This window comes from Glycine soja, chromosome 20 (assembly GCF_004193775.1).
Source record: "Glycine soja cultivar W05 chromosome 20, ASM419377v2, whole genome shotgun sequence".
NCBI classification, from domain to species: domain Eukaryota; kingdom Viridiplantae; phylum Streptophyta; class Magnoliopsida; order Fabales; family Fabaceae; genus Glycine; species Glycine soja.
In genome coordinates this window covers 11,142,029-11,163,576 of record NC_041021.1, presented here as the reverse complement: position 1 = coordinate 11,163,576, position 21,548 = coordinate 11,142,029, and the positions used below count along the sequence as shown (strand labels likewise).

Genomic DNA, 21,548 nt, shown 5'->3' with positions numbered 1-21,548 from the left:
ACATATTTGTCAACGGAGTGGAAAGACAAAATGTCAAAAAAGTTATATGACAAATATACCCTTATGCTGACAATTAGAGATGGTCACATTAACAATCATTTCAATGACAAATTCGTCCTTGTGTATCACATAGGCTATTTTATTAACGATGACAGACGGAAATTAACGACCGAATATATTTGTCGTACTTTTCATATTTTCGGAAACTAAAGTTTGTATTCCATCTTTCAGGGACGCATTTGTCAACGAATTACACATTCAAAGACAAAAATAACTATTTATCCTTAAAAAAGTCCATATTATTTGGTCATATATCATCTTCTTTCGGATAACTACTTATTGATCATTTGCTAGTTCTTAATGCATTTCCTTAAACAACATTTATTGTAAAACCAGAACATGAAACAATTTGCTAAAAGAAAAAAATATATCAAAATATATTTTCAATCCCTAATAAATGACTAAATTGTATGTTTATTTTCTTTTTGTATTGAATTCCTAATAGAATAACAATTTTACTTTTGGTTATTAGACACTTTTTTAGTCCTTGATAATTAAGGAATTTTGTGTTTACTTTAATTAAAAAATTCATTTGTTATTTGTTTTTTTCAAAGGAACTAAGAATATATGCTTTTTTTTAATCATGAAACACACAAAATTCGCTAATTATCAGTGACTAAAAAATGCCAGGTACCAAAAACATTTTTTGTTTTAACAAGGAAAAAAATAAAGAAAATTTTTATTAAAAAATAAGCACAAAATTTGGATATTTATTATAAATCAAAAACATATTTTAGAAAAACAAAATATCATGTTAACTTAAAAGAATTATATGAAACCCAAGGAACTTTGGACCAATTTGGATGTATTTTTCCAAAAACACTTTTAAGAAAAGAAAAAATAAAAAGAAAATAAACTTCTTCATAAGTTAAAATGAACTCTCCATTAATTAATTTGTAGAAATTCTTATATAACTTTTCTAAAAAAATGAAAAAACATCTACAAATTAATTAGCAATTAACTAATAAAGAGTTCATTTTAACTTTTAAAAAAAATCTTTTTTTTGTCTTCTTGTCTTCTAAAATTACTTCTAAAGAAATTTTACCCAAACGGATCCTTTATCAGTATTCCATTATAAATCCTAATATTGAAGTACTAAAACTTAACCTACACCCATGCATATCATAAATTCAAACAATTACGTCCGTAAAGAAAATCAAGTAAAAGTACTATATATGACACTTTTTGTTTACAAAAATGACACTTCACAAGTTCCTTCTCTTAGCATGCATAGTAGCACTTTAACAGAACCTAGTAATTACAGCTTTGCCTAACCTGTAACCACCGTCTTGCATTATTGAAATGATGAAACTATCATATAAGTATGCTCATCCTGTAAATATACTTTCTTCCTTCCTTTTTCTTTCTTTCATGTACAAATGCCACATCCAATGGACTTGTATGAAACTCAACATTCATGAGTTCAACATAAACCTGTAATGCTGCAACAACTCCACCATGTTTAATGCAACCTATGAAACTCAATTATTGTTTTGGGATTTTCTTTTCAGAATTGGCAACTCAAGATTGAGACATGGAATTATCATCTTGAGACAGAGAATTCCACTGACCATCTTGAGCCTGAGAATTAGATCTATGATGATAATTCTTCTTGGCAATCTGAATGGCTTGTCTAAGATCTGTGTACATCATGATCGAAGACCCGGCAAAATTATTTAATTGGGCGAGAAATCCAAGAAAGCTTGCACGAAATTGATCAAAACCTGAATCCCAGTCCTCTAATGTCCCATCTCTCAATAGATTATCCGACGATTCGCTACGGATATTATTAGCACTCCAAGTTGTTAAATGGGAGTGATTTGCACCTTTACCCTGGTTCTTCTCTTGACGCGGTAAGAACTGGGCAATTTCACCCGCTAAACTCTTCATAGAATCCACAACATCCTGGACGGGTAATTCGCCAAGCTTTTCCAACCAGATTTCACAGGTGGCATATATTGGAGGACCATACATTCTTAGGAGTGGACGTTGGGGTCTCTTTTTCTTTCCTGGTTTTTGTTTAAGAGAAACACATTTGTGCAGCCATCCATTTATGGCCTCCAGATAGAACTTCTGAGCTCCAATCCACTTGGTAAAACTAGAGGATAGATAATGGAGCTCGCTTTCGAGATAGGAAGTAATTTGCCTACGTAATTCAGAGTGTGTGGCAGCAATTCCAGCATGGCTGTTGTTATACACAGTTGACATTGTCTGAAACTGCAGCTTGTGGCACTCAAACATCACTTCCCACATCCGACTTAACCTGCCATCGCAGCACAACGGAAACATAAGAAACAACAAAAAAAGCAACAAGTTCATATTTATAGACAAGTAAATTAACATGTATAAACCACACCTAATACCTAAGAAAACACAAATGTAGATCCATATTCAAAGGTTATTAGTACAGCATCAGTAAGTTACTAAGATACAAATCAGAAAGTCAGCAACCTTGAAGAGCATAGAATGATAATAATCATTTGATAGAGACCAGCAGAAAGGACAGGAAGAAAGCCATGTTCTTTGCACCAAAATAACATTAATAGAGATGACCTATTTAAAATCTATTCCACTATATGAAAAATAAAAATAGGAATTTGAAACTGTATTTCAGTTGTGTGAGCCAGACCTAGAATGATAGTCACAATAAATAAAAACTCAATCTGTAATAACTTTTTCTTCAAAAAGTTTCTGTTTACGCTTTGAATTGCTTTCACAGATGGTGCTCCTTTCACCCCAACATCGAAATATAATGTAATATAAAGCAAAAAAATGATAGCATGAAAAAGAGCCTTAGAAAAACAAGATGAATCTATAGAATCATACCCGTCAATCAACTCCTCAAGTTGAGGCGTAAGCTCTTTGTCCCGCAATTCCTCAATCCTCTTAGATATAGAGTCTATCCTAAGAATTGCAATTCTAATTCTTGAATGCAGATCCTTGACTACAGCACGCATTTTATCAATTCTAGAAGTCTTTTCTCCTTTTGATTCCAGATTCCGTAAGAATTTGCACTTCATGTCATATTCCTTTCTGATCAAATCACTAGCCTGCAATTAGCAGAAATAGGTTGAGAATTTACTAAAACTGATTAAGAACAATATAAAAGGAATCAGAACTAATTTTGATATAGACAAATCTTTCATAAGACTCCACATGATTCAGATTCAGATTCTTATGCCCTAAAGTCCTAAACCATTAATACCAGATGCACAAAGGATAAAAATAATGATGTATAAAAGGAATAATAACAAATCATGCATCGGTGAAGGTTCCACAATATGAAGGAGGAAAAGGTTCATAATTTTAATTTGCTTTATCTTCTTACACTCGACCAACTGTTTGCCACAAGCTAAGCCACCCCTATTGCTCTCATCCATCCCACCCATTAGCTTTTAATTCATACTTACCACAGATATTAGAAATATAGCCTTGCCTAGTTACTGTTCATCAAACTAAGACGGGGTTTTTAACAAGTTCAAACTTCAAACGATTTTTATTAAGTATGATGGACATATATAGTTCTTAGAACACTACTCATGACGCCAAATTTGACCATATCAACACCCTCTTCAAATTTTGATCTCATGAACATCCTAGATCTACATGACTTGATGGATAAACATTCTTCAAAGGGAAACTTTTTATTGATAATACCAAGGATGTGAAGAACTGATGTAAAGAATTTGGCCAGCTAGAAACTAAAATTATTTCGTGTCAAATAACTGCTTAATCTAGCACTGTAGGCATGCTTAACAAGGATAGACAGAAGTATGAGAAAAGGAAAGGATAGAACATTATAAGAGGATATAATCTAACCTGGCCCGGTAAAATTCTATACCATCTATTTATTGGTCCACCATCCACAACAATATAAACATTTCTAAAGCAACAACAAATATTTAAAGAGAAAATTCCCTTTTCCCATAGTTCAAAGCAAAAGGCAATGCCAGTAGAAGGTAGTGAGGCTAACAGGTGGATGCAGTGATGGCATGGTGCAGATATGAAAACATTGCCAGTATTGGTATTGATGCGATAGATACTAGTGGTCATATTGATGGTGGTGGCAATTGAGAGGGTGCTAGTGGCAATATGGTGCAGGGGAAAGTGGAAATATTGACATACTAGTTTTCTTATTGAGCCTTATATATATGGAAAATGCTCAACAAAAGTTACTATTTGGATAAGCTTTTATAACGTGATGTGTGCACCAGATGTTGTATAAAGCTATATAGGATAGCATATTATTTCTATTGTGCCAAACAATTGTATCTACTATCTAGGGTATCAAATAGGCCATAAAGAATGAAATGCTACCAATCATGATAATAATTTCATGTACCTTGAATGTAAAATTAAAAGGAGCTGTATCAAACCAATGAACTGTTTCACCAAGAAACGGTTGATATCCTTTATTCTACCATGGCATGCACCTTATTGCTTAAAATAAATTGTTAACAAAATAACTTCAGAGCTTAGTCTGATATCCAAACCAAGACTTCTGCAACATCCTAATATCAAAACATAACATAGCCAACATAAAGAAATGTCTAAAGGTTACTAAGAAATACACAGTATACAGTACCTTCACTTCGTCATAGAGCTTTCTTTCCCATGCATATAATCTATCCAAGGTTGATGCATGACTTCCAGAGATCATGCAGAAATTATCAAAGAGATTATTTGTAACATCATCTACATCAGCTTTTGAGTTTGCTCCCGGAGGGTTTGCGGATGAATAGGATCGAGATGACATTGTCCTATGCCAAGTTAAGTACTTAACAGAGTTTTGAGCAGGTTCTAAAAAGGTGTAGTGAAAAAAATCAGATATAGGATCCCAGAAACAGCTTTCAACAAAACCAAGCACTATAGATAGAGACAATTTTAAAAGCTTATAATCTCACAGCACTTTGGAGAGTCATTATAGACAATAACCACAAAAAAGGTTAGGAATATTAAACATATTAACAATTTAAGCGGACCAGACCTACTGCTATTGAAATTCAATACAAATTACCAATAATCTCATGCACAATACACACATTTAATAAGAGGATATTATCTTTCCTACTAGCACAAATATGTAATCCAAAGGAACAAGCATGAACCAAAAATCAGACTGCTCAACACAAGATCTGCAAGGTCCTGGTAAGGCGAGAGATCAACAACAAAAGACTATAAAAATTACCTTCAGGAAGTTTACTAGGGTCTTCCCCACATGAGAAACATGCCTTCAAAAATGAGGGTGCCACCAAACGATCTGTTATAATAAGACATGTTTAAGCATTAAAGCATTTAATCTTGAAGTGAATAATGTAAAGAAACTTCCAAAAACCTCTTTGAAAATGAAATTTTATTATAAAACAAAGAAAAACAGCTAGATATCTAGTTCAAAGAAAGTATCATGATCAAGGTTATAGACATTTACACGGGAATTGCCTAGCCTGTGGTAAAACCCTTCTAGTTTTTTGGCTAAGGCATTGTTGTTGAAGTCGTCCACATAAAAATATCATCATTCTTATGTAACGTACTAACGTATACTATAAACAATAAGGAAAAACATAGCATGCCATAAAAACATCATTTTTATTTTATTTGTACACTTTTATAAATGGATTTGAATGACCCCATGTGACTTTTTTACATGACTAAGAGAGTGATAGACAGAGACCCAACTCAAGGCCTGTCAATTTTGTCACATGTCCAGAATCCTTGTCACTTTCTATCCACATGATCTTATCAAGTTAATAGCCCATGAGAGAGATACAAATCCTCCTAAAAACTGCTAAAATTTAATATTCTCCAAATTATACTAACAAGGAGAGACATATGGACTTATGGAGATTAGAGAGCTAGAAAAATTACTTTCTTTGGCCGGAAATAGAGGACGAAAGTGTGACTTATTTGCTTCAAGCATTTTTGGAACCTCTTTACCAGATTCAGAGGCTTTAACAAAGAGGAATTCTATATCTTTCATGCTTGAAAAGAAATCCTTAGGAACAACTTTTTCCCTGTGATTTTCTTTCTCCTTCGATTTATCTATTACAGTTAGAAGCGAAACTTCTGTAGAAGCTGTCTTTAATGGTGATACAACAGGAGAGTTCCCTTTCTCCCCATTCCCAAGTTCAACTTCAGAAGCAGAATCCCCCTTCGGATGTTTATCTGTGGCAGATAAGTCATTGGGTTTAATATGATCATTAACTCTATTAAAATTTTCAAATCTTTGGACTAGAGTATCTGTGGCAGGCTCATCATCAAATTCATCTTCAGAGTCCGTAGAGTCTTCCCTTTCATGAGAAGAAACCTTCTCATCATCTTCTAATTCAGGAATTCCTTCCTCCTCCCTAAGTCGTGATATATCATCAGCATTCCCCACCATATCTTGGTGCATGACCTTCCCTTCTTGAAAAGAAAATTGATGATCAATGGGATGAAAGAGACCAAAAAAATCCCATGGTGGAGTTTCAACGGGAAGAGGAGAAACTTCAAATGCTGACTTATCAGTGGGATGAGGAACGACATTATGTGGAGTACCTGATGATGTTACGGTTCCTATAATGGGTACAGGTGGTTTTTCTTCAACCTTTTTAGAAGAACTACTGCTAAATTTCATATGATGTGCTTGGAACTTACTAGAGCTAGGAGGAGAGGGAGTTGGAGAAAATGTTTCAGCTGCATCAGTGCGTCGGGACACAGATGAAGATAGTGAGAACTGGGACAGGGTTTTGTCAAGTGGCTGCTCTGGTGTGGCATTGGTGGAAGTGTCTAAGGAAGATTCAATTGGGGCTTCAGGTTCCAAGAATTTTCTCAAAGCTGTTCCTGTACTTTTCAGTGACTGGACATATGAAACATGAGAAGCTGCAAAAGAGCAACGCCCATCAAGTGCTTGCTTAACAAATTTCTTCCTTTCACGGCAAAGCTGGAGTGCCTTATCATCATCATCCATTTTGGAGCTTGAGGCCCCCATTAGCCCAAACCTAGCCTTAGTTTTCCCCTTATGCAAATTTTGGTGAATAACTTCAATCTACAGATTCATTCAGTATCAAACATATTAGAGAAACAATAATTATATACAAGTAGTAACGACAATAAGCATAGTAATAACACGACAAATTACAGCTCAAAAGCACCTCTGTATCAACATAACAAGATTATGAAACATTATAAATGTAACTAACTAGCATTCAAGTCTAAACAAGAGGTAAAGATGTTAAAAGTTATAAATACCAAATATCTCCATCGTCATACATAGCGACAACAGATATAACTCCGACCTACACACGGACAAAAAACTAAAATTAAAATTAAAACAAAAAGTTAACAGAACCACCAATGCAATAAAGAGCATCAGCAACTGCCAAAGGAAAACCAGATCAATCAAAGCAAAAACAACATCAACTCTCCCAAGAAACAAGTTTCCATGCAACTTTGTTCGCAAATGAAAAAGGGCAAAGAAAACAAATTACATGCTCAAACAACACTCACTGCCTTTACAGTTTACACAATTCACTCTAAAACAGATGATATTATAATATATTGACATCATATAAACAAAACAAAATTAAATTAAAAACCAAAGTTGGAGGCAAAAGACACAAGAGAACCCTATGAATATTCCCACAGGCAAACTTTCCCAATTTAGCATACCAATTCCACATAACTACGGATAAACAACATCACACCCTCCATCCAAAAGCCCTCAACTTTCCTATTGAAATAATAGAAAAATAAAAAAAAGGCAACCCAATACAGCAAACCAAAATAGCAACAACAGAACGTAAACTTCACAACCCAACTCTAAACACAGTGCTTGGCGATGCAAAAGGCAAAAAACTTTAACACAAAGGAAACAACTTTCAGGGAAGTAAGAGAAAACCCACTTGCAAAACAGGAAAACAAAAAAAGGGTAATTCTCAAAAACACAGAAAGAAAAGAAAAATCAATCAAAACCCGAATGGCACAGTGAACATAAAAAAAACTATAAAAAAAACAAATACTGTCATAAATTGAATTTGATAAGGTTGAGAAATTTGGGGTACCGAAGGTGCAGTGAATCAGTGGTGCACGACAAGAACTTGGAATATAGTCGCTGAGTCAGAGAAAATCGTTAAGGAGAAGGAAACTTTTTTTTTTCTAGAGAGAGAAAGAGATGTAGAGAGAGAAAGAGATGTAGAGAGAGAAAGTGAAAGTGCGGGACGAATCTCGATCAGCCCGTAGATGTTTCCATGCAAAAGGCATAAAAAAGGACAGACCATCTGAGTTTGGAGTTTGGACTGTGGGCCCAGTCATATTGTACAAGAATTGACCGTTTTCAATTGCATGAAAATTGAAATAATAAGAAAAAAAACATAGGTTTAATTTAGAAAAATCTTTATCTTTATACTAGGGGTGCCTCTTTGAATTTTTAAAATAATAATAAAAGAAAAAATCAGAAGTTAAATACAATTAATAAAAAAAAGTGACAGAATAAAAATTAATAATATAAAAGTAATAGAAAGTTAACGTGAAGAAATTTAAAAATAAAACCATCTAATAAAATATGAACATGAAATGAGGATATTTCTTTTTCTATTAGTTTAGATTATAGATATACTAATTTTTTACCGTGCAACCCATAGGATAAACAATTTATCAGTTTTAATTTGATTTTGTGTTAAATAATATAATTGTGTAACTAAAAAATTATTTGGAGTTTGGACTGTGGGCCCAGTCATATTGTACAAGAATTGACCGTTTTCAATTTTCATGAAAATTGAAATAATAATTAAAAAACATACGTTTAATTTAGAAAAATCTTTATCTTTATACTAGAGGTGCCTCTTTGAATTTTTAAAATAATAATAAAAGAAAAAAAAATCAGAAGTTAAATACAATTAATAAAAAAAAGTGACAGAATAAAAATTAATAATATAAATGTAATAGAAAGTTAACGTGAAGAAATTTAAAAATAAAATCATCTAATAAAATATCAACATCAAATAAGAATATTTCTTTTTTTATTATTTTAGATTATAGATATACTATTTTTTTACCGTGCAACCCATAGGATAAACAATTTATCTGCAGGGTTAAGTTGATTTTGTGTTAAATAATATAGTTGTATAACTAAAAAATTATTGGAATTTTTTATTGAATAATTTGTTTTTACATATAATAAGTAAATCATTAAATAAAAAATTTAATCTAATAATATTTTATTAATTTGGTGGTATTCTTTTTCTACAGTCCATAATTTAGATAATTTAAAATATTAAAATAGAAAAAATAAACCAAATACAAGAATATAAAAATTTAGATATAGATATTTGCACAATATATTAAAAAATCAAGATAAAAATCATATAGATATATAATTTTAATATAGGTGGATTAAACATTAATTCAAGACCGATGTTGAATGTCTAAAATAATCGATGTTAAATATTAATTTTATAGTAGTGTAAGAAACAAATATTTTATAAAAGTAAATTATGCTAAAAATCCTATTATTAATACAATTAATGTTGATGTTTTATTGATCAATTTTTTCATATATATATATATATATATATATATATATATATATATATATATGCTTAATTAGAATAAAATATTTTGAAATTATTAAATAGATATATCAAATTTAATTATATTGCCTAAATACCTAACAAATAGGAACAACAACATATAATGATAATACTCCAATTAATTTAAAATTGTGGCAATAAGGAGTTATTACCTTATTGCTTTTAATTTTTTAAATTTTAATCTATATCAACTTAATTAAAATATAAAAAATTTAATTATATTGTCTAAAAAAATTTCACGTAGTCCTCAAACACTTTGTTACAGTAATGTTTTATTTAAATTATGTCAATATGTGATGAAATAATATTGCATATCCATATATTTCAAACAAAGTTGAATACGTAAATAAAATAATATCGTCTAATCATATATTTTTACATTAAAATATTCAAAAAATTGAATTAATTTATTTGTTAAAATAAATTTTGAATTTTTTAAAAAGAAAATAAATATTGAAATTAATAAATAAATTAGTGATTATGAAAATATTTGAATATAAATTAAATGATTAAATTGTCTTAAATATTATTTAATCATACGTTAATAAGCCTTAACTATAAATTAAATGATAAAAATAAGAATTAAATATTTTGTAAAAATAAATTCAATTAAAATTTTTATTATTAATACATTTAATATTGGTGCTTTGTTGAACATTTTTCTTCCTATTAAAAATATAATTGAAGTTCTGTAAACAACTTAAGACATAATTCTAGAGTTTTTGTGATGTGGGAATTTGTACTAGATGTATCTCTTATTGAAGAATTAATGAAATATAGATATCCAGATGCCCACATATTTGCTTAATTAATTGGATGAATGAGATTTTAATTTACCCAATAAATCTTCATATGTATGTTTAGGTGATCAAGTCACCACCATATTTTTTGGTAATACCTGTTTGAAATGACATCTCTAATGCATAATATTTGATCGATCAAATTAGAGAACTAAGATCTACTCATGTTGGACCATGAACATTGGGAATTAAGATCCCTTAATTTTATAACATTTATGGTCTAATCTTTCAAACTACAGTAGCATATTGATCTAGTTAATCAAATATAACCATACCGTAGCCACGTATTTGCAGGATCTTTCCTTGAGGGGATTTTGGTTGCAGAAGTGGTTGAGCACAGATAAAGCTGAAGAGAGAAGAGAGGAATGAGAGATCGACTTTTGAGTCGTGTAAAAGAAGGAAAGTTAAAATGCAAGTATGTTTTATATTCTACCTTTCAAGGGGGGGATTGGGTTATACGGTCAAATTGATTTTGAATGTTCTCACACTTTTGTTTCGTATTCATTTGACATACCAATTTCACTTAATGGTTGCTTTATTTGCAGGATGAAATTGGCTCCCTTTGACGATTTCAACACAGCATTGGATAAAGCTCTTGGAAAACTTGTGAGCCAACCTAAGCAAGTGATGTGATCTTGACTAGGAGCAGATTGTTTAATACAGGTTACAGAGTTTTGGATGACGCCACTTTCAAAGAGGGAAGATAAGGCAAGATAGACGCCACAAAGATTATCTTGATAAGTTTGATATTGGTTCAACAAGAAACCCAGAGAGAAGTTTTCGCAAAATTTTATCAAATGTCAAAAGTCTTTTTATTGAAAAACGAAAACAATACATATAGTATATCTGAACAAAAAGATAGAAATAAACATGGATCTTCTAAATAGTTTGGGCCAAAATTACAATTAAAAAAATTATAAATAAAAAATAGAACATATTTGATATGGGTCTTCAAATTAATATGGGTCTTCATCAAAAAATTAATATTCTTGTTAGTGTCTTTGCCTCTGGACCTTCATCCTTCTCCATTTGGACCTTCATCCTTCTCCACTTGAGCCTTCGTCCTTCTCCACTTGGGCCTTACTAAGTATTCCTGCTACCATTTGTTAGAGGGTATCCACTGACTGTTTGGTCCTACTCCTGGTCATAGGTCCCTCTATTTAGGCAGTTTTAGAATTCTCATCATTCCCTCTTTCTTGGAAAGCATTTGTCCTCAAATGTCCAGGATCATCACCGGGTTCAAGTACCACTTCCTTCCTGTTCTTGTTGACTTGCTTGGCACAACTTTCATTCTTCTTTGCAATTTGCACCTTCACTTGGTCATACAATCTTTTCACTTACTCAACTTTGGTCTGTGCATCCTTATGTTGAGTTTCTTGGGGATTGCTTTTGTAAACTAGCCTGTTAGGCAATGAAGCTCCTGGAAGGAGATTAACTTGATGTTCTATGTCTTTTTGAAGGTGGCAGTCCATGAGGAAACTCCTTAGAAAAGACATCTTTAAATTCCTGCAATAAGAGTTCAACACTTGGAGAAACAAAAATAGTTAACTCATTAGAATTATCAGTATAAATTTTACTGTCTTTGCAATACAATAGATAGAGTGGTTCATGAGCAAGTAACACTCTCCTCACTTCACTCGCCTCTGCAAAACAATTAAAGTTTCTCTCATGTGTATCATCTTTCTCTCAGTTGTATCACTCTTCTTTTTCCTATTCCTCTGTGGTGTCTCATTATTTTCTTTCTTGTTCTCTCTTTTCTCTCATTATGATTTGGTCATCACACACTTCTCTAAGGGATAAAGGTTTAAGAATAATTTTTTGTTCATGGTGCTGGAAAGAAATCTTGTTGGTGAAGCCATCATGCACTGCCTTGGTGTCATACTGCCATGGTCTTCCCAACAGTATATGAGTCGCCTCCATTGTAACCACATCACACAACACCCTATCATTATATCTTCCAATGGTGAGACACACCTCAACCTGCTGAGTCACCTTTACCTTTTCATCTTCACTAAGCCACTGAAGTCTGTATTGCCTAGGATGAGGCTGAGTATCCAAATTCAGTTTGGACACTAACCTGGAACTTGCAACATTGGTACAGCTTCCTCCATCAACAATTAAAGAGCAAAGCTTACCATTAATTGTATATCTGGTGTGGAAAATATTTTCTCTTTGGGTGTCATTCAGTGGCTGCATTTGACTTCCCAAGAGCCTTCTCAGCATTAGCATATCATCTTGCATAGCTTCCTCCTCAAGCTCTTCTTCCACTTCTTCTTCTTCACTAATTTTAGATTCACTAGTGATTTCTCCATCTATCTTCATGATCATGGTCCTCCTGATTGGACACTCAGAAGCAATATGTCCTCTACCTGAGCATTTGAAGCATTTTATGTTTCTAGGACCAGTGTTGGATGATGAAGCATGATTATGCTTGGTTTCAGCACTGAACACTGCTGACTTTCCATGTGCACTAGAAGAGTTGCCTCCCTTCTTCTTGGATCTGTTGGTCCAGTTCTGGTTGAAATTGTTGGATAAGTTCCTTGTTGCTGCAATTTTCCTCTTTAGCTGTTGTTCAACCCGGACTGCCTTATGCAGTAAATCATCTAATTCCACGTACTCCTGTAATTCAGTAACATCTTTAATGTCAGGATTTAGGCCACTCAAAAAACAAGCCATTGTGTCCTTAGTGTCGTTTTCAATGTTGGCCCTCACTAGTGTCATCTCCATCTCCTTGTAGTACTCCTCCACAGTCAAACTTCCCTGGGACAGCCTCTAGAGTTTTTGTCGCATGGTTCTGCTGTAACTAGTTGGAACATACCTATTTCGCATAACTCTTCTCATGTCAATCCATGTATTTATCTCCCGCCCTTTCTCTCTCATCATCTCTCTTTGATTTTTATTCCACCAAACAAGGGCATAGTGTGAGAATTCAGTTGCTGCTAACTTCACCTTCTACTCTTCAGTGTAATCATTGCAGGAGAATACATGTTGAATCTTCATCTCCTAGCCAAGGTAGGCGTCTAGGTCACTTCTACCTTTGAAAGGAGGTACATTGAGTTTTACTCCCTCAATTTTGTTCTACCCCTCCATTCTGTGTTGCTTGTGTCCAACATTGCCCACTCTGTTACCACCATAATGTCTTCCAGTATTCTAATTTAGTTGGTTCTCCAGACCTTCTATTTGTCCATAGAGTTTTTCATTGTTACGATTTAGCAATCGTTGCATTTGTGTAGTCATTACGTCTAATAACAAATGTTGAGATCCGTCCAATTGATGATAATCACCACCTCCATCACCAGCTCCTGCCATAATAAACAAAGAAGAAAATCTTATGTAGTAATTTAAAAAAAAAAAAAGGTTTCAGGACCTCACCACACTCTACTCACGTGTTTCTCTCTTTGATAGTAGTTCACTCGTGTTTGATGCTCTCAATATAGACTTTTGTGTGATGTTTTCACTCTTCCCTTTTACCACTCACTCCCTCTTAAGTTCCTGGATGAATCAAATTAGACACACAAGGTAATATAACAGGAAATACAATTTAATTATCACAAATTGAGTAACAAATTTGATTTGGATAACAAATTCGACTTGGATAACAGATTAGACTTGATTTGGATAACATATTAGATTTGATTTGGATAATAGACTAGATTTGATTTGGATCAGATTGGATTTGATTGGATAAAAAATTAGATTTGATTTGGACAATAGATTATATTTGATTAGATAACATATTAGATTTGATTTAGATAACAAATAGAAGAAACAAGGAAGCTACTTAATCACAAAGAAGAAGAGAATAGAATTAATGAAGATGACATGTAAACTTCAATTGGTCATAACTTTTGCTACGGTTGTCCGTTTGAGGTCCACTATATATCAAAACGCTCAGAATTCAGAGGAGAATCCAGATAAGAATATTTGGTCCATGATTTTCTTGCAAAAAAAATGTCTCTAAGTGCCTCAATTTCGTGTTCAAAGATCAAACACCCACTTTCTTTCTTTTTTCTTTCTTTCTTCTTTTCTTCTTTTTTTGTTTTTCAAAATTTCTGAAACTTTTTTTATAATATTTCTTTTCAAATTTTTTTAGGATAATTTAGGTAATTCATTCAATAGACAAATAGGCACATAGATTCAAGAGACTCAACCCCAAAATTATTCCAGTAAGCCAAATTGTCCCCAAACAGAAATTGTAACAGAACTTGAAACAGAGTTCAAAGAGATTTTTTTTTTTACAAAGTTTGAAAGAAACAAGAACAAGAACGAAAAACAAGAACATAACAAGACGCAAACAAGAACACAAATAACAGAACAAGAACAAAACACGAAACTGGACAAATTACAAAGGAAAAGAATTGGATAGGATAGAACCTGTATCAAGAGTCGAAGCTCTGATACCAGATGATGTGATCCTGACTAAGAGAAGATCGCTTGATACAAGTTATAGAGTTTTGGATGATGCCACTTCCAAAGAGGGAAGATAAGTCAGGGTAGACGCCACAAGGATTACCTTGATAAGTTCGAGATTGGTTCAACAAGGAACCCAGAGAGAAGCTCTCACAAAATTTTATCAAATGTCAAAAGTCTTTCTATTGGAAAATGAAAACAATACATATAGTGTATCTGAACAAAAAGATAGAAATAGACATGGGCCTTCTAAAAGTTTGGGCCAAAATTATAAATAAAAAATAAAACATATTTGGCATGGGCCTTCAAATTAATCTGGACCTTCATAAAAAATTTAATATTCTTGTTAGTGCCTCTGCCTCTGGGCCTTCGTCCTTCTCCACTTGGGCCTTGTCAAGTATTCCTGCTATCATTTGTTGGAGGATATCCACTGACTGTTTTGTCCTACTCCTGATCATAGGTCTCTGTATTTAGGCAATTTTAGGATTCTCATCCGCAAGTGACCAACCAATATACTATTTTTTGTTACATCAAAATTGTTCTGGAATTTTCAAGAAAAAACAATTTGAGAAGGAAAATGACTTCTTCATTGGGGGTAAATACTGCAAGAAATAAGCATCATTTTAATTTTTATATACAGTCTTGTAAAGATTTTTACATAGTTAACTCATCAAACTCGTGTGTCTGTATTGGCTATTATTGAGCATTTTATTAATAAGATTTTGCTCTTATTAATGTTTACATTGACTTGTCTTCTTTAACCTTCTGAAAACAATGTATTTTATTTCTTAAAACCGTAATAATTTTTTGGATAAAGATAATTAATATATATATATATATATATATATATATATATATATATATATTAAAGATTAAAAAAATATAAAATGTTAAAATTAAAAAATACTATTTGGTTATTTGTGGCAATTCTAAAATCACTAGAAAATGAAAACAAAATCAAAAATAAAAATATAAAATATGTACTTGTGGCAGTTAAAAATATTCACAAAATTTCTAATGAATTTACCCGTGTTTACCAAAAACAACCACAAACCATTACCCATTCTTGTATTTTCACTACTACAAAAGGCAGTTTTTAAGTCGCTGGTTCTAAGACGGTTGTCGAGGATCGTCTTAGAAAGTGCGCTGGTGGCATTTTTGTAATTAACAACAACGAAACAACATCATTTTGCCATACCCGTCGTCGTAGCCCCATCCAATGGCAAATTTGTAATTATGTAATTACCATACAAAGACAGTCTTGTCCCTACAACCGTCTTTGTATCATTTCTAGATGCACATGGCGGACACGTGATTGTTGTTTCGTGTTCTTTGGCGCCTAAGGTCATCGAAACACCTTTCACTAGCTACTCCCATTGATTAGTGTCATACCTAGCATTTGTTCTCTTGTGCCCTATGTTCTGCTTTCGTGGAGGTACGTGACTACACGCTGTACCTTGCTTTCTCTAGTTACATTTGGCGGGTGGTTTTCTTGGGCGTTTGTTGGTTCTTTCGTGTTGTGCCGTCTGCATTGCCCTCCAACAACGCTGACCCCCAATTTAGGTAAGTTTTATTGTAGAGTCTGCATTTGGTTCATATGTTGATGTTCATTTGTATTACTTATATTCCTTCATTGATACATTGACGTTTCATCTCTGGTTAGGGCCCTTGTGTCTGAACAGTGGTTTCGGATGTTGTACTACTCTGCAACCGATTTCGGTGAAGCTGAGTCCCATTATAGGTAATGCTTAAAACAGTGTAGTTTATAATTTTTTGTTTCACACTTGAAAGGTTTCTGTTGTTGTCTTGTATTATTTGCTTGTTTCTATGATTTTTTTTATAACAAAATGTTGGCACTTAGCTGTAGTTTCAAAAGACATAAATCTAACAGACACGACATTCTAAACTTTAATCATTAAAGGTGGAAATTGCATGTATTGTCCTAGGAGGAAGCTATAATTTTGAAAAATAAACCCTGAAAATGACAAAAAAAACTTTTAATTTGTAGGTCAGAAGATAACATTATTACATGTATTAGGTCGTACCTAGTACTACATGTATACTTGTACCTAGGTCCTGTTGTCCAAGCAAAGTAATGTAACAATAGCACCCATACGTAGTTAGTGAGGCATGTGTAAATGATGTTTGTGTGTGTGCCAATTTGTACATAACATTTGTACCATTAAAGGCAGTAAAAGGAATGCTTACTTGAGTACCACAATACAAACTAGGCTTCGTAGTAAGAGGAATGTTTACTTGGGAAAAAATCAATTTGCATGTCAGACCAAATGTAGCATACATGAAGAATTAGATCAAACATGTTGCAGGAAATAGATGAAGTCATGAAATTATTGTTACCATTGAGGGTGTTTTCAAACTTTGAATATGAGGGAGACATTTAAATTAAAGTACATGTTTAGAGTTGAAAGGGACATACCTATGAGGATAGTCAACTATTTAATAAAACAAAGGAAATGTCGTCTTGCATGTCTTGCATGTTTAGATGTCGTCTTGCATGTGTACATAGTAATTGATGTGAATGTTTTAACACATCCAACAACTTGTGTAATTCCTTAAATAAGAATATCAACACAGCATCTAAAAAAATATGAACGAGGAAATGAAACCTACAACAATAAACCTGAAAGCATTGATTATTATTGTTTATTTAGCTGCTAGTAATCATTGTGTTTTGGACTAAGTTTTTTTATGTTGCTTACTCAAAAACCTTAAGGTTGAACTCATTAGAAAAATTTGATATACTAGTGGTGGATGCATTGGGTTTTCTTCTGCTGGTATGACCCTAGCTTGTGTGATAAAAAAAATTAAGTATTAGTTTACACATTATGAAAATACATTAATATACCATACATCATATTATTAAAGACTTTCCTACAATACCTTAATAGTGTTCTGTTCAAGCCGTTTTTCCCACAATGTGTTAGTACCCTCGACAGCTTCATTGAGGAAAAATAAATATGTTCTATGTCTCCAATATTGTTTTGAGTAGCAGATGATAATATCAATGCTTTCAGAGTTAATTAGGGGTTTTATTAGGGTAAGGCTAACTACATTTGTCAAGCATGATTTGGTCTTTAGGGATTCAGTTGATATGGCTACTGCGTGTTTTTACAATTAATGTTCAACCTTACTAGGATGCACAACATATTCAAATCGGTAAGAATTAAGGAATAATGATATATAATATAGTTGTAAAATTGTTGATGTTGGAGATATCAATTTATTTTGTGTTTGTTACTTACTTTGTTTAGGACAATTAATTGATAACATTTTCTATGTGCATTTTTATGTAGTTGTTTGTGTTATAAGATCAATAGTATAGGGGAAGGTGACCACGAGAGGGCATAAAGTGGGCTCTTTGTTCAGTTTGGTAAATTTACAGTTTCTGGTGTTTTGTTTTTAGCTTCTAGTGATATGTATCATATGAAAATGAGGCTTGGGATAAACGATTAGGAAATTGAGAATCAATGTTTTGTCGTCTAATTTAGGGAAACATGGATTTGGCTATTTTGCATACAAAAGGTCACAAACATAATTATAGATTCCACAGTATGCTTAATTAACCTATTCATTATAGCACTATCTTGAGGCAAAATATTTAAATAAAAAAGAGTAAAGATAGTTGTCAACCAAAGCAAAACCCTAATTGAATTGGTATAAAAACACCAATCGCTAGCCTTGAACAATCCACATTAGTGATAGATGCAAAGAAAAGAGCATATATACATGAACGTTGCTTCTTTGCATGTTTGTGAGGTATTCGATGTGTTTCAAGTACAACTATGTAGAGAGAAACAAGCATGCTAGTTAGCACACACCAAAGGGAATCCTATCCCCTCCCCACAAAGGTTCTCTATCTGATTAGTATTTGTATAACCATAAATGCGTATTATAGCTAGCATTGTGTTCACTTTCCCATATGGTTCCTTTTTCTCCAATTTTTAACAAATATAATCATGGGAAATGAAATACCGGCAAGCGCACTGGGTCGTCAGGTATTTAAAATTAAAACGGTGATCGAGTACCGAACTTAGGGAACTTACTTATTAGATAGAGTTTTATTCAGAAGTAAGGCATTGTTGGAACAAACATTGATAATTGATGGTTAAAAACATAAATAAACTAATTCTATGGTAAAAACAGTAAATGCAAGTATGTAAAAGTTGACAGCAATAGGTAAAAAGTGTTGGGTCTTTCTAACAAACAAGTTGATGCATATGAGGATATTTCTCTAATTAATCATGTTCTTGTGTTCTATGCAATAGCCTAAAGTACTAAACCTCGATCTCTCGTAAGTTTAGACTAATTTAACCTAAGCTTCATCAACAGATCCCTCTTGTAAGACTAGGCTTAACTTAAACAGCATTATCATCACAACATATTCAAAAAACCAAAACCCCACAATCCATCCCTGGTAATGTAGTTATTTAATCCTGTTTCTATCAAATTCTAAGGCAACAGTACATTTCCCAATGCTAAAGTCACCTAACAGTACACACAAGTGGGTGATCAGGCCAAGAGCATGAAATAATTAAGCATTGAAAGAATCATTGAACACACAAAACAAAATTAATTAGATATGAAAAGTAATTACATCAACTGTTCATTAGAAATCTCCAACTAGGGTTTTTAGCCAACCATACAAGGAACCCTAATACAAATGAGACAGAAAGTACAGAGCAGTTGTTGCTTACACAGGAAGGGGGATTCCTCCTCCTCTTCTTGGCACCTCACAATCGCTCAAACACTCTCTAATCTCTCAAAGTGATTAACCCTAGCTTCCCTGCTTAGCTGCTGCCTCTTTGCTGCTTCTAGAGCATTATTCTCGAAGTCTGTGCAAAAATATACAGCTTTGGTCTCTCAAAATTGTACCCTAATTCTAACAATTCAGGCTTAAATAGGCTCTAAAATTGCGACGTCGCACTTAGCGCCACCCTCGTGCTTAGCGTGAGTAAGTGGATTTGGGCTTGGCACCAGTCGTGCGCTAAGCCTGGCAAGAGACAAACGTCTCGCTTAGCGAGCTGATCTCGAGCTTTGTGCACGACCTTGATTCTTGTGCTCTTCCAGATTCCCTTGTCACGCTAAGTGCACTGAAGCTGCGCTTAGCGGTGGATGCACACTGAGCTCACAAGGTCCGCTTAGCACGATTGCTTCTTTTAGCACTTCAAGATTTTATCCTCTTTTGACCTGAAATTGTATAGATTTTCTCATTAATTCCAATTAAAGATACTCTAATGACAGGTATCAAAACATATCAAGATTTATTTACAAATTCCTACAAAAGAACTATAACTTGGGGAAACTATACATGTTTTAGAAAATGTTTTCTATACAAAAGTTAGTCGTATAAGATGACTAACAAACTCCCTCAAATTTACAGTTTTTCTTGTCCTCAAGCAAAGAAAGAACAGTTCACTTGTCCTGAAGTGACAAAATACAGTGGTTAATCAAAGTGGTGTTTGTTTCACAAAAAAAATCAATCATATGAAATGAATATCATGGAATGCTTCAATCAAATGCCCTCCACAAACATGCAGCTTTTCAAAGATAGGAACGTATGAATTAGAGTCACAACTGAAATAAGCTAGTGAGAATGACAGATATCAAGGAAGGATCATCAACCAAAGCCTCACAGTCATTATTTCACTCAAGCACAAGTGTTTAGGCTTATTCCATCATAAACAACTAACACAAGTCCCAACCTTTGCATTTCATCTCATGCCATATAGAAATAAGCACACAAAATGAATCCGAAGGACTTTCTAGGCTTGTAATGAGGTTGGGCTACCAACAAATCATGGTTTTTCTAGGATTCAAAAAGCTTAGATTCTAGGAGAGCATTCATCCATAGATAAACCTTTACTTCTTTTTTTTTTATTAATTCCCAACCCAATACTTGCCCCTTTTTAGGCACTAAGCTTTCTTTTCATTGATTTGCAGCACACACACTTTTATTTATACTTACAGTTTTTTTTTAAACACATAAAATTGTGTGAGTATGCTGCTCTGCTTTGACCATTTCATTCCTTTACCCCATGTCTCCCCCAAATTTGGGACAATTTTTCCTTGAAACAAGCTTTTTTGTGGATGATGCTCTCCTACAACCTAAGACAAGGTAGCAGGAGATAAAACTGCATAGGCTTAATGTTCCATCAATCAAACATTCATTCAGCTCAAAACTGGGTGCAAGGGATAAATCATTCATGCACATGGTCAGCTTTTTGGCTAAGTGACTATCACAATCAAACATGGCCTTCATCATCCTCAATTTCATGCATTTAGTCATTAGTACTAAATGATAGTCGCTTTCTCTCAAAAATAAGGATCACACTCTCACTGGGTTACGGTTAATGCATTCCTTCACAATCAATCTGACAAACTGACCAACATTTTCATCTATAATTTTAATCACATGTTCTTTCTCTTCTAATGACTGCAAGCTTGCTCAAGACAAAATCTAACATTCCAATCCACTCAATTCATACAATTTCTCATTCAAATCAATCACAACACTTCATTTCATACAAAATCAAACCACTGAATCATATTCAATCAATTCAATGTTCAATCATGCTTTTGTACAAGCTACTACTACAAACAAAATAATTGAAATTTAAAACTGAAATTTAAAGATTGAAATTTAAATAACTGAACATAGACATAAAATAAACTAAAATAGAATAATAATAAA

The 21,548-nt window shown here is 33.1% G+C and overlaps 1 protein-coding gene across 2 annotated transcripts; it reads right to left on the bottom strand.

Annotated features, from left to right (window-relative positions):
* Positions 1 to 1,162: 1,162 nt before the first annotated feature.
* Positions 1,163 to 8,262, bottom strand: LOC114403283 (nitrate regulatory gene2 protein-like). Of its 2 annotated transcripts, XM_028366142.1 has the most exons (7): positions 8,100 to 8,262; positions 7,288 to 7,334; positions 5,926 to 7,084; positions 5,249 to 5,320; positions 4,646 to 4,860; positions 2,887 to 3,110; positions 1,163 to 2,323 (listed from the first exon to the last, which is right to left on the bottom strand). In XM_028366142.1, exons 3-7 carry the CDS (start codon positions 7,025 to 7,027, stop codon positions 1,582 to 1,584), a joined length of 2,355 nt encoding a protein of 784 aa, XP_028221943.1. In that variant the 5' UTR covers positions 7,028 to 7,084; positions 7,288 to 7,334; positions 8,100 to 8,262; the 3' UTR covers positions 1,163 to 1,581. The 2 variants fall into 2 exon arrangements, with proteins under 2 accessions (XP_028221943.1, XP_028221944.1); XM_028366143.1 differs by lacking the exon at positions 7,288 to 7,334.
* Between the last annotated feature and the right edge of the window lie 13,286 nt (positions 8,263 to 21,548).

Excerpts from the sequence above, each read along its gene's own strand:
- LOC114403283 (XM_028366142.1), bottom strand. The coding sequence starts at position 7,027 with ATGGGGGCCTCAAGCTCCAAAATGGATGATGATGATAAGGCACTCCAG. Across the intron at positions 5,321-5,925 it reads TCTATTTCCGGCCAAAGAAA|ATCGTTTGGTGGCACCCTCA; the intron begins GTAATTTTTCTA and ends TTATTATAACAG. Across the intron at positions 4,861-5,248 it reads CCCTAGTAAACTTCCTGAAG|AACCTGCTCAAAACTCTGTT; the intron begins GTAATTTTTATA and ends ACACCTTTTTAG.